Here is a 14,493-nt window from a genome sequence, read left to right on the forward strand (position 1 = left end):
TGTATCCTCTGTATGATCCAAACACCAGCCTGTGTATCCTCTGTATGATCCAAACACCAGCCTGTGTATCCTCTATCTGATCCAAACACCAGCCTGTGTATCCTCTAGGTCAGGGCCCAGGGTTCCCAACCACCGGTCCACGGACCGGCATGTACCACCGGTCCGCGAGAACGCGGGCGGGAAGTCCAAGTTTTCCCCGTCGTGAATCTATAACCTGGCGCCGCCAGGATTTTCCACAGAGCAGAGAAAAGTTAAGTCGGTCACATGAAGATACCATGGATTAGTCAGTGATGTCACTGAGGTTTATAAACAGCTTTGTCCGTGCTACTTCCTATAGTGACATCACTGTTGAATCCTTGCTATCTTTATCTTTGCTTCAACTACTACTCGAATCGGAGATTTGGATAGCTGCCTCGGTGGCTTACTTGGTAGTAACGTTTGACTTGTAACCTTAACCTACCGTGATCGGATCCTACCTTGGGTACGATTTGTTTTCTCTCTCTCTACATAGTTTTTGTGAGGTTATAGTTAGGATTATGTTTAGGCATAGTTTTGTGAGATTAGAGTTAGGTTTAGGCATAGTTTTGTCAACATGCGATGTCGCTAGGGTTGGGTACCGAAATACGGTTCCGGTACGGAACCGATAAAGAAATTGTCGGTACCGGGTACCCAAACAAAATATGTAATTTCGGTTCTGCATATCGGTTCCTAGATGCGCTAAAAGCCGTTCAAACAAAGGCGTTAGAAGTCCTACACAAACAGCACAATCTGAGCAAAAATCACAAATCCGGTAAAACACCTATGTATGGAGAAGTATAGATCAGTAGCGTCTCTCCGTATGGAAGAGTAGACACTGCTGCTTCTCTACGGGCGCACTCAGCCCAGCCTCATTCCTCCCCGCATCGCCCCCCCTCCCCTCACTCACTCACCACCATCTGAACTGAAGTAGTAAGGAAAGGAATAACCTGCCCTGCAAACTTTGTAACCAAGATTTGCTGTTGTCAACTTGAAAACTAGAATCCACATATCAGAGGGTGTAACGTTAGTTGGAAAACCAGCGCTAGTTAAGAACTCGCACAGGGCTAAATAATTAACACCAGCTGTGAACGCTTCTGTTTGATTGTGTGTGTGTGTGTGTGTGTGTGTGTGTGTGTGTGTGTGTGTGTGTGTGTGTGTGTGTGTGTGTGTGTGTGTGTGTGTGTGTGTGTGTGTGTGTGTGTGTGTGAAACTGAAAGTGACTTCTTCAAAAGGAAGGAATGGCAGACCTAATATTATTAATGCATTTTGGCTGTGTGTGCAATAATGCAAATGCAGACATTATAATGCCTTTTGCTAGGCTATTCAATATTTGTTTTAATTTCTTGAATATGGCAGGGTAATGCTTTGAGGCATATTGTATTTTAATACTATACAATAGTAAATCAATAATTCTACACAATAAATAAATGTTTTAAATAACTGATCTCAATATGGACCCATTATAGTTATGATAAGTTTTGCCATAATCATGTAGCTCTACAACAGAGGCACAGCCATGGCAGCAATGGTACAAAAAACTTTAAAAGAAATGTACATATATATTTTTTTAATTAATAATTTCCGGCTATTCGGTTTCGGCCAAGTGTTTCCTGTATTCGGTATTCGTTTCGACCAAGAATTTTCCATTCGGTACATTTCTATTAAATAAACATTTGACCTCTTATTTTTTTACCATTTTGGAACCGAAATATGGAACCGATAGGAACCGGATCCGATAAGCAGAACCGGAACCGGAACCGGACTCGTAAAAATCCTAACGATACCCATCCCTAGATGTCGCCATGGCGTCCCGTCATGTCAAAACTTGACGTTTATAGGGCTACTGACAGAGCAGCAAAATGCGATGCCTGCACACACATGTTGTTTTAAATATGTTGTTGCCACACATGGCAGCAGGTTCGGGGGAAGAAAGTGTGTGTAGGCTACCCACACGTTCACACATGCACAATAAGGTCCGTCCATGAAGTCACATTTTCCCCCGTTCTGGCCCATGCCATAATATAACGAGCTTGGCACCCCCAGCTCTAGGTGTTAATTTCACAGCCAGCATTGCTATTATTAGGGCATGCCTCCTGGTGGAGGTTGGCCCTCTGCTGAGCACACCTATTTCTGTAGAGAGCATCCTGTATAGCTCTGGAAGGTCACTGTCAAAAATAACAATTTACAACCATTGTTATTATTATTAATGAACCACAGAGAGGTTCCATAGGCCTGACATCAATTCTGATTCATTCTCTCCCATCAATCTTCCTGTTAGAGCTAGAGACAGCCCGGTTCAATTTCAGAACGCTCGAACATGCGAAGGGTGTCCTCCTGCTAAAATGTCATGCAGCCATCATGGTCCTTCGTTTCCCCGCTTCCTATATGCATCCAGCTGGGACTTCCACATAATGGACTGCATTTATCCCATTAAGACCGGGAAAGCACCTGTGTCATTTTAGATTTGAACCACTTTAACCATTATCTTATACTTATGGGCTATTCAAAAATAGCAGATATACAAGCTCATAGCACGGCACCGAGTGCCGCGCTATGAGCTTGTAGATCTGCTATTTTCTTTTTAAATCGTGAAAATCTTTAACTCAAAATCTTTGCTTCTGGGAATTCTACAAATGTTTTCTAAATCAGTTTTGGGGAAAAAACGTATATTGCTATAATATAAGTGGTGCTTAAAACCTTTTTCATGTCAAGGACCTCCCAAAATGATATGTATTCCGTCATGGACCCCCCTCCCCTATCTGAAAATATTTTTATTGCAGGGACCCCCAGAAGCAAAGATTTGAGTTAAAGATGTTCGCTTGAAAAAAGATATATATTCAAAGATTCGCAAACGTTTTCAAGATTTTTCAAAAAATAGCAGATCTGCTATTTTTTGAATATTCAAAGCATAACATGGTTAAAGTGGTTACACAGATGCGTTCTCGGTTTGAATGGGTTATATAGTCTTTCCAACCATTCAAAAACACTTTCCAATGTACTTCACCTTCACCCAATCCCACACGCCGCAGGCAGAGATACGCCGTTATACGCATTGTATGCTAATATGGCACACATTCACACACCGACGGGCGGCGGAGGCAACCATGCAAGGCACCAACCAACCGTTATGGGATCAGTGTCTGTCTCAAGGACTCTTCCACGCGCACCCGGAACCTTCCGGGCTCCCAGAAGGCCGCTCTACCTCCCGAGCCACTGCCGCTAGGAAACGCACACTCATAACCTCATAACAGTCGGTCTAAATTGCTTTTTGCGCACGTGTGTGTGTGCGTGTGCGTGTGTGTGTGTGTGTGTGTGTGTGTGTGTGTGTGTGTGTGTGTGTTATTTGGTAATTGTGGGCTGGGCTTTGGTCTATCGTGTTATTTTGATGGAACATTTCCGCATATGAACACTAAATAAAGTTGATGTTATACAAGCTTGATATTACATGGCACGGCACACCTGGTCCACACCTCGTTACCGGCTTGCTCTGTGTTGTCGGTGTGTGTAGTGCTGATCAACGTGTTCTGGTGTAGGTACTACACACCTTGGTCGGGTTATTGCATGGATGAAATAGGCTCTCTCTCTCTCTCTCCCTCCCCCCTCTTTCCCTCCCCCTCTCTGCTTCCCTCCCCCACTCCCTCTCTGCTTCCCTCCCCCTCTCCCCCTCTCCTTCCCTCCCCCTCTCCCTCTCTGCTCCCCTCTCTCCCCAGAGAGTAGACATGGAAACAGTAGACATGAGCAGACGAGTGAAGATGGACAGAGGACTCACCTTGCACTGGTTTAGAATGACGATCCCGGAGTTCTTGTAGTTCTTCTTCTTAACTTTGTATTTGGAGTTTATACACGGCCACTGGACCTGTCCGGGCAGAAAAAAACAGATTTGACCAAATGTCAAACTTTGACTGGAAGGGGGGGTACCTTTGGTCACATTTTGTCCCAAGAAGTGAAAGGCCGTTTGGCAGTGGTGTGAAGTAACTAAGCACCGTACTTAAGTACAATTTTGAGGTATGTGTGCTTTACTTGAGTATTTCCAATTTCCAATACTTTTACTCAGAGGCAAATATTGTACTTTTACTCCACTACAATTATTTGAAAACATGCCTCGGACACTGTAAAAAGATATGGAGGGATGTGAAGTCATCCCAAAAAACAGGACGTCCATCCGCTCCAATGATAGAATCTTGAAGAAAACACTTCTATATCTTTTTTTGTGTGGTGAAAACCAGCCATTTTCCACGGGCGATCGCTCTAAAATGGAGGATCGCGGTACAAATGTTATTGTTCCAGTCGATAGACGGGAGTCACGGGACCCTACCCCATCGCCCGGACAACTTTTGTTTACATCCGAGTCCTCGTTGTGGCTTCTGCAGCCGTCTAAACATCGCCAAGACACGGTAGAAACGCTGGCACTCTGAGGAGGATTTGGATGTTAATACCTGGCAATCAAAAACGGATTAGTCATTGTTACTCAAGACCAACAAAATAATTAATTTCTCCTTGGCTGCTTATCTTCCATATTCATAACTTAGTCATGAATATGCCCGAATATTCCATGTGTTACCATGGCAACTGAGACCACTCATGCAGACCCCAGACCACATGGTGTCTATACAGAGTAGCATGTCCCCACATGTGTTCTCATATACTATAGCACTGCATGTCGGCTTCATCTGCTGGTGTTCAAATTCTTCTGGAAAATAATACAAAAATACTGTATAGACTGTTGCAAGAGATGCAAGGAATGGTAAACAGTAATAGCTTTTGTACTGTAATACTCTTAAACGGACCTGGAATACTGTTAACCACATAAGGCCTGTACTTTGTCTTACGACGAATAGCGGAAATAACGATGAGACGTGACTATTTTTGCTTTTGAATTTTTGTTTATCTTTGAACATTTAGAAAATGTTAAAATATTTGGACATTCTTGATTTTTTGGGGCGTATAATGACGTGTCCAACAACAGGCACGGCAGGTTGAAAGTGTTTTAACGACGATTAGATTGCATGTAAAATATGACTTTGTACAAATCAGTGTTGATTTCGTTGACTAAAACTATGACGAAAAATGTTCATCAACTACCTTTTTTCACTGACGAAAACTAAATAAAAACTAAAACAAATAAAAACTAGACAAAAATGTTAGTGAGGGACTGTAGTGGAGAAGAGATCCAGTAGAACTAAAAGACTCATTTTGTGTTTGGTTGCACTCGGGTGTTGCGTGCTGAACATAGCCGATCTACAAGCTTGTAGATCGGCTATTTTCAGCACACAACCAAGTGTAAAATCTACCATTACGACGCCATCAAGGCACCGCCACAATACATCTTAGTCGACTAAATCAATTGTAGATTTAATCGACTATAAACTTATGATATTTAGTCGACTAAAACTAGACTAACAGTAAAACTAAATGGAATTTGATTCAAAAGACTATGACTAAAACTGAATCAAAATTTGCTGTCAAAATCAACACTAGACAGGACATAACCAGCTCCTTGCAAAACAAATTTCTCCAAGTAAAAAAAAAAGAAAACGTCTAAATTATCTGACATTGCATTGCCTGAAAACAGTCATCATGTCTCCAGAGCTTGGAATGAAAGCATATTTAATAACAAAGGAATGAACATAACAATACGATCCAACAACAATAGAACTAGCTGAGGGATAATTAGCTGGTTGAGGGAGCTAGACGCCCTGCGGAGCCGAGATAGGATGTCTGGCTGTTTGATTTATTGCCCAAGGAAGACAATGTTGTTTGGTAAATGACTACAACACTGCTCACATCCACGGGGGTGTAGGTGGGGCAAGGGGGCAAGGGGGGCTCTCTCTCACTTCTTAGAATAGTATTTTGTCTTGGTCACTGAATTCATTTGCTTATTTTTATATGTATGACACAGCGACTTGATCCGTTCAAAACAAAACACACACAGTCTCAGGGGCTCAAGATTCAACATTTGCATTGTTGAATCTCTTGCATTTGTCTCATAGTACAAATGCAAGAGTAAAATTATTAGTTTTTGTTTCCTCATCATTGTAGCAAAGATATAATTAAGAATAGCAGCATAGTAATAAGAAGCTTAAGAGAAATAGCTCAAGGCTCCGAAAGTAGTCTTTTTGTTTCCCGTGAGGCTGTCAGAGCGTGGAATGAGGACAAGGGCGAAACAACAGAAACAAAAACAACAACAAAAACTAAAAACTAAATAAAACAAAAACTGCATTCTATGTGTAAGAATACCCTATAGCGGCTGCTCAAAGTGTTAAATGCAAAATGTTCATATTTGATGTGTATGCGTTCTGCTTCTTGCACATTCCCCATTGCTGCTAAATTATCTAATACTAGTCATACCCGTGGGGGGATATGCGCACATGATCTGGCAACCCTTGGAGGCAGTTCGTCCCATAGCTCGCGGGGCCATCCCACAGCTGGGCAGACGTAACCACGGCGACATTCTTTTACACAAAAACACTAATAAACAGCTGAGATTTGGCGAAATCGAAAAACGGGCTCCGCTGTTCCGTGCATGTGGTAATGGTCAATGGCTGTGTGCAAATTCAGATCAATTGCTCCCAGTGGCGTGCACAGACATTTTGAGGGGCAGGTGCTCAAGTAAATTATACTTTTTTTGTGTGTACTGCTCTTTTTTCCCTCTACACCTATACCTCTTTGCCAAAAATAGCCGATCTACAAGCCCACAACGCCTCGCGCTGCGAGGCGTTGTGGGCTTGTAGATCGGCTATTTTTGGCTAAAGTTCTCCTCAGAAAAGGGATGCTAGGTTTCGAGTGGTTATGGTAAAAAAGAAAAATCATATCACATAAAGATTTGGCGGACCCCCTGTAGTAACTCTGAGGACCCCCTAGGGGTCCCGGACCCCCGGACCCTCTGTTGAAGACCCCTGCTGTGCCCTTTTTTCAAAAGGGCACTTCTGGTCAAGAGGGCAAAGGGCAGGTGCTCTAGCACCACCTAAAGTCTATCTGTGCACGTCCCTGATTGCTCCAGCCACTGAGGAGAACCGGGCAGAACACATGTTGGCCTCACCACCACAGAGGTTTGTAGAATTATAGGAGGATACCTGCGTTCGACCTGTAATATATAATATTCTTTTTTTTTTGTTACTTATGTTTACATTATAGCAAACTGTGAGGTGCTTGAGGGTGTTGTGTGCATGGCTCCTACTTCTAAATATTATCCATCTGTGAACATGTGCACTGCGTGTATGCGTATCTATTTGCATGTATGTTTATGTATGAGTGCATCGTGAATGTATGTGCAGTCGTAATATGCAATGTGCCAGATGTGTGTCGAGGTGTACTGCGTGATCGTGTGTGTGCGTGTGTGTGTGTGTGTGTGTGTGTGTGTGTGTGTGTGTGTGTGTGTGTGTGTGTGTGTGTGTGTGTGTGTGTGTGTGTGTGTGTGTGCGTGCGTGCGTGCGTGTGTGTGTGTGTTGGTGTGCGTATGCGCGTGTGCGTGCGTGTGCGTGTGCGTGTGCGTGTGTGTGTGTGTGTGTGTGTGTGTGTGTGTGTGTGTGTGTGTGTGTGCGTGTGCGTGTGCGTGTGCGTGTGGACATTATATACAGAAATGCATCAGCTACTTAAAACTTTGGTTTTATAACAGGCGACAGCTGACACCCATCACTGCAAACTATATAATAAGGTCGGTTGACCCTCCCTTGCGACTAGGACCGATCAGTGTTGGTTCTTATTTATTTATAGTTTACCTTCTTATTTAAATTCTCTTTTGCATGTGTCTTCTGCAGAAGACAGAAGACACATGATATGTGAATTCATGCAACCGCGATGGTTTACCAGGCTAGAAATAAACGCTCTCAGGACTGTTTGATGCTTGAGATTCCGCTGTCTCTCCACTGAGTTTGGAAAGTCTGCTTTCAAGTGTTGTGCCCCGCATACCTGGAACACTTACAGGCTTAAAGGACTTATCTCTATATAATTCTATATAGATATATGTCTCTAAAACATAATACTCCTAACTAATGCTCATTATAATGTGGTCAAGTCTTTGTCTCAGAGGAGGCCTGTGGACAGTTCAGAAACCCACCTACCAGTGACATCATCAATGGGGAATCCAATCTAATAGAAACTGCAGGCTTTCTATTCCTGGAAAGTTAGCATGCTATAATGGAAGCCAATGTTCTCGCATTAAACAAATCTAAATAAAAAAGTTTAATCTTGTTGGAAAAAAATATCTGCCTAACGATGATGTCACTGGTAGGCGGGTTTCTGAAGTGTCCCTCCCACAGCTGGCCTGGGTTCGAATCCAATGCCCTCTTTCTCCTGCCTTTCCTGTCTCTCTCCGTCGCAATCAGAAATAAAGCAGAAATGACCAAAATATAGATATATATATCTTTAAACAAGACAAAAACTGTGTGAGCACCAACAGTCTGTAGTGTCGGTGGAATTCTACCCAGCATGCCTCACTGCCCCCGAGCAGCCCAATACCTTCATCTCTCCACTCCTAAATTCCATGAAAGAGCCAATTAGTTGTGGGAGTACCCTTTAAAAGTGTTGCAGCAGCCTGGGGGTCAGAGCTCCCCACAGGGTTTATCTTCAGAGGGGGCTGCTGTGATGTAATTAGCCTGAGCCTGTTTGACAGCCAATGTTCAACCTGGATTATTTAGCTAAACATGGCATCCAAACAACTCTAATTAACACACCATCCTTTGGTGTGTTACTGTGCAGTATGTCACCATTCTATTTTCTAGTTGTCCTGTTTTATCACATACATGGCTGACTGTCGCCTAAGGTCTGTAGCTTCTGCTGTTTCTGTCATTAGAGCCTTTTGCTTTCTTTCTGCATCTACTTTTGTCTGTTGAATAATTACATTTGTCATAATATTTGTACCTTCGTAAGAGTGGGGTCGTGACCGAAATAATAAAATACCAGCGGCAGAAAAGAGTTTTCTCAGACGGGGTGAGCCCTCTGGGAGAGACTCGGAGTAGAGCCGCTGCTCCTTCACTTGGAAAGGAGCCAGTTAAAGTGGTACGGGCTGGGGAGGTCCCACTGGGAGTTGGCCCCGGGGCAAACCAAGGACCAGATGGGGGATTATATAACCTTGGAGCGCCTCGGGATCCCCCATGGATGAAGTGGCTGAAGTGGTGGAAGAAGTACTCAAATGTTTTACTTGAGTTAAAGTATCAATACCACCATGTAGAAATACTCTGGTATAAAAGTCTGGAGTAAAATAACAAAATATGCTTAGAGTAACAAAAGTAAAAGTACTCAATACTCATTATGCAGAATGTCGCAAGTTTCCAAATGTATAAAATCCCTTGAAAATAGCACATCTACAAGCTCACTTGTGAGCTTGTAGATCGGCTATGTTCAAATAGCCAAAGTAGGGCTGAAGTGGTTAGTGATAATAATAATCTAAATCTACAAAGCAACTAGTAATTAAAGAGGTCGTGCCATGGTTTTGCACTTTTTCTGTTTTTCATGTGTCTATGAGGTTGATAGAACTTCATTAAGCCCCCCTGGTGGTGTTTTTATGGTGTTTTATGTCTTCTCTGACTATTTTGTGATTCTACCTGGAGGCTGAAACCTTGAGGGTCAAACGTGCCAATAGAAAAACAGCGCTTTAGTGACATAGTAAAAATATACCCTCCCCCTCATTATCATAACACAACAGGTGTGGGCATGAGGAGGAGGAGGGACTAGGACAGGTGGGTGGTGCTAAGGTAGTGGGGTCAAAGCTCCCCAAGTGTGTATTCAGAGAGGGGGCTCTGTGGTGTAATTAGCCTGGCCTGTTTGACAGCCAATGAAGACTCAAGTCCAACCCGGTTTATTTAGCTGAACATGGCATCCGAACAACTAATTAACGCACCATCCTTTGGTTTGTTACTGCATTGGTTCTCAAAGTGGGGTCCGGGGACCCCCAGGGGTCCTTGGCGGGGGTACCAGGGGGTCCCCAGCAAAATTAGTCAATAAAGCGTCAATCATTTTAACCCCTTTATCCATGTTTTATACTCTGGCTATTCAAAAATAGCAGATCTACAAGCTCATAGCGCGGCGCCGAGTGCCGCGCTATGAGCTTGTAGATCTGCTATTTTTGAAAAATCTCGGAAATGTGTGCAAGTCTTTAAATCTTTTTTTTTTTTAAAGGTGAACATTTTGAACTCAAATCTTTGCTTCTGGGGGTCCCTGGCACAACATGTTTTCAGGTGGGGGTCCGCGGCCAAATATATTATCAATTTAGGGGTCCTTGGCACAAAGACATTTGAGAACCACTGTGTTACTGTACAGTATGTCACTATTCAAATCTTCAATAACATCCTTTTTTATTATTATAGCCTAAGCCTAAGGTCTTATAGCTTCTGCTGTTTCGGGTCATTAGAGCCTTTTGTTTTCTTTCTGCATTCACATATTTTTTCTGCACCTTGTATAATTTGATTTGTGGTAATGCAATGTGTTGTACTGTAACACCTAATGAGCTGGACACGCAACATGTATTTATAACGTACTAGGGCGTAACGTGTGTGTGTGTGTGTGTGTGTGTGTGTGTGTGTGTGTGTGTGTGTGTGTGTGTGTGTGTGTGTGTGTGTGTGTGTGTGTGTGTGTGTGTCACTCACAAATAGGCTATATAATGTTATTCTAACTGATCCGTATGATAGAGTATGTAAATGCAATATATTGCCAGTGGCATTGTGGCTATGCAGCCACTTTCAAATTGTGACAGCATCTGAAACTTCCTTTCTAACTGCCTAATGGGTCCTTCTGCCAATTAACACATTATGTTTTCATTACTGTTACATCATCTTATGTCTTATTTACTTGATCTATATTTTAAATGCAACATGGGAGGACTACTGACAGAAGCCATGAACACGTGAATATCCCCCTCTTGAGATACCAAGCCTTTGTTAGCCAGAAGATCATCAATGTTAGTGTCTGTATTGTTATTGGGAGCAGATGTCTATTACTGATAGCGCCCACACTGAAACATTAGGATAAGATCACATAAACTTAATGTATCCCCTGAAGAGCAGTTGGCTCATTTGGGAATGAAACAGGGAGTGAAGATAATAAAAATACAATTGAAGATAAAATGGCAAACAAGGTGAAATAATCTTGCTTACCACAAATGTACCTTTTCTTGTTTTTGACAATATTTACTTCATTTTTAGTTCATAAGTTGACTGTATTTTGACATCATGTTTTCTGGTTGATATCCTTGTGAATTTATTTAATTTATTTTCAATAAATGTTTTGCTGTTGGATTGTTTATTATTATGATTAGTATGATTATTATGAATATTATTATTATCATTACATTACATTACGGTCATTTAGCAGACGCTTTTATCCAAAGCGACTTACAATAAGTGCATTCAACATAGGTAGGGAATGAAACTACTAATCACCATAAGTATTAAGTGCATTCTCTTCTAAAACAAGCAACTAAGAGTATACCTAGCGCTAAAGTAAAAGTGCAATATATCAGCTACCTACTTTCATAAACAGATGAGACAAAATAGGAAAATCAAATGAGCAAGAGCTAAAACAAATAAGTGTATCGAATAAACAAGATCCAATAAAATAAAACAAGAGTTTGTACAACTAGTTAAGAAGAGGCGAAGAGGAAGGATAGTGTTTCCTGAAGAGGTGGGTTTTCAGCCTGCGGCGAAAGATGGGCAGTGACTCTGCTGTCCTGACATCAGTGGGGAGTTCATTCCACCACTGTGGGAACAGAACAGAAAAAAGCTGTGACCGTGTAGATCGGCCAGAAGGACCACTGAGTGACGAGGCAACCAGTCGGCCCTTGGCGGCAGACCGAAGTGGTCGGGTAGGGGTGTAAGCATCGACCATAGCCCGGAGGTAAGAAGGAGCTGTTCCTTTCACTGCCCTATAGGCTAGCACCAGGGTTTTAAACTGGATGCGAGTCGCTACGGGGAGCCAGTGTAGAGTATTGCGCCTGAGGATCGCTTTAAAAACGAAATGATGCATCTCAAGTGATTTATCCTCAAATAAAAATGAATTGTTTTTGGGGGGTTTATGCAGAGTTCATGCATTTGATATGAACTAATGAGTAAGATAGCCCCATTACAAACCTCTCCCTCCGCTATACAGCTCCGAGATAAGGTTCCACAAAGCTGGCTACTGGAATCGGTTGAACACCGGCAAAGGGTCCGTGGATTACCTTTTTTGCCACATCGTATCCAAAAACGAAAGGTAGTCGCCTAATTTTACAGATGTTTGAGGATTTTCCGGAACCTTTACTTATTAGAACCGGGCTAAACAACCGTTTAAATCGCTTATTTAGTCAGCCAGCCAGTGGCCATGTTTACCATTCAACCCGCAAAAAAACCCTACGTCAGGCGCCAGTACTGCTCCCGGCTCGACTAAATAAGCGATTTAAACGGTTGTTTCGCCCCGTTCTAAAAAGTTAAGAGGGAGCGGAGGGAGAGGTTCATAATGGGGCTAGAGTAAGACGGCTGTAATAGAGACCAAATGAAACAGCAAGCCCCCCTGTCCTATACTTTCAACAGGAACACGTTTCCCGCATTAGCCCCTCTCCACAGGGGGGGACACGGGCACATGCATGGAGACTCTCCTGCTGGGTCCAATTCATTCTCATTTGTATTCCGTTATTCCTCCACGCGGCTTTTATGTTGTGTCTCTCCCGGTGGAGCGCGGCGGCCATTCTCCATCCGGCCGGCAGACCCATCCAACACAGCAGGGAGTCCTCAGAGGAAACCCACGTCTATGCCGTAGCGTCGCGGGCTGTTGGACTGGCCGAGGAGAGAGTCTCAGCATGCCTTGGAGACGCGCCCGACGCTGTAATGTTGTTTTATTGCTGTGTTATTGTGTTGTTACTGGCCATGGGGAATGTGTTGGAGAGGGGGGGATTAATGTTTTATGTGGGCTTTATGTTACATCATTTATTTGGTGTGTGCATAATATTGCTAGGAAACATGGCCAACACGGGCACTTGTGTTGTGAACACCCTCCTTTGAGGTGAGTCGGTCTGGCATTTGTGTGTGTGTGTGTGTGTGTGTGTGTGTGTGCGTGTGCGTGTGCGTGTGCGTGTGCGTGTGCGTGTGCGTGTGTGTGTGTGCGTGCTGGAAGAGATGCCACTGGGTACAGTATTAACACTACAGAGGAAGTGAGTGAGTTCAGGCTGGCCAACATCCAGGATGCCAGCATTGGACTGGATCTGTTGGAGCGATGGGGGACATTCCCAGAGCCCTTAAAACCATTAAGACATGAGGCCGATTCTACAAAATGTCTTCTAAATCCGAACTGTTTTGTTTTTTAAACGTATGTTACAATGTCAGTGGTGCTCAAAAATGTTCATGTCAAGGACCCCAAAATGTATACAGTATGTATTTGGCTGTGGACCCCCATCTCAAAATAATTTGTTCCAGGGACCAACAGAAGTAAAGATTTGAGTCATTTCCTGAAAATGGGGTTGACTGGGGGGGGGGGGGGGGGGGGTGTTACGATTCGGCTGAGTTACTCAGCTGAAGCAGACTTCGCAACGCTCGGCACAGCGACTCGCTCGGCCTCATGGCATTCAACATTTACTTGAGTAAAAGTACATAAGTATTGGTATCAAAATGTACTTAAAGTACCGAAAGTAAAAGTACAAAAAATGTTTGAAAATAGCAGATCGATTTTCGAATAGCCTAGGTATAAAATAGGGCTAAAGTGGTTAATGTATGTGTTTTATAATGTAATAACTTATATCTGCAAAGTAATTAGTGACTAAAGTTTTGTTCATTGTAGTGGAGTAAAAGTACAATATTTGCCTTTGAGATGTATAGTAGAGTAAAAGTTAAAGTACAGAAAATTGGAAATACTCCAGCAAAGGCAAAGTACCTCAAAATTGTACTTAACACATCGGGTGCCAGCATTTTTTCATAACAACTTACCGTGGGTGCCAGCATTCTCCCCATTGACTGCGCTTTGCTGTTTAACGTTTCCGCGTGCGTTACAAGCAAATCCACGCAAAAAAAAGCATCGATTCATGTTCTGCCATGAACCTGGCTACTGCCTGGAACCATAACATTTCCCTCGCGGGTTACAACGGGGGGGGGATCGCGCATCGCGCATGACCGTTTTTCCCCACAGGAAAGAGATTCGGAGATATAGGCGTTTCAAAGTAGGAAATAGACAGGAAGCGGATGGGGGAAAAAAATGTGTTTCCGGTGAGCGATCTGGCAGTTCCTTCGCAGGATTACAATGGGTGCTCCCAGAGCTGCTCTAGCCCCGCCCGCGCGGAGAAAAAACGAAAAAAACAAAAAGACTGAAATCACGGTTCAGACCGTGTTCGGCATCGAAGCTTCGGAGCCGCCACTATGTAAACACACGGTTCAGACCGTGTTTGGCACCCGATGTGTTAAGTACAGTACTTGAGTAAATGTACTTAGTTACTTTACAACTCTGGTTACTGCAGTGGTTCTCAAACGTTTTTTAATGTTTTAATTTCAAGGGCTCTCATTACTCTGAGAGCGTATACAA

At 43.1% G+C, this 14,493-nt stretch overlaps 1 protein-coding gene across 1 annotated transcript in view; it reads right to left on the reverse strand.

Moving 5' to 3' along the window:
* Positions 1-14,493, reverse strand: part of cpne4a (copine IVa) — a gene marked incomplete at its 3' end in the record, with an annotated part of 167,664 nt that overhangs the window by 42,910 nt on the left and 110,261 nt on the right. The window contains exon 9 of the mRNA XM_084052790.1: positions 3,788-3,874. Within this exon, the coding sequence (XP_083908916.1) occupies positions 3,788-3,874 (87 nt within the window). The remainder of the gene's footprint in view (positions 1-3,787; positions 3,875-14,493) is intronic.

The sequence above is a fragment of the Gymnoscopelus microlampas genome (assembly GCF_963454915.1).
Source record: "Gymnoscopelus microlampas genome assembly, chromosome: 3".
NCBI lineage: Eukaryota > Metazoa > Chordata > Actinopteri > Myctophiformes > Myctophidae > Gymnoscopelus > Gymnoscopelus microlampas.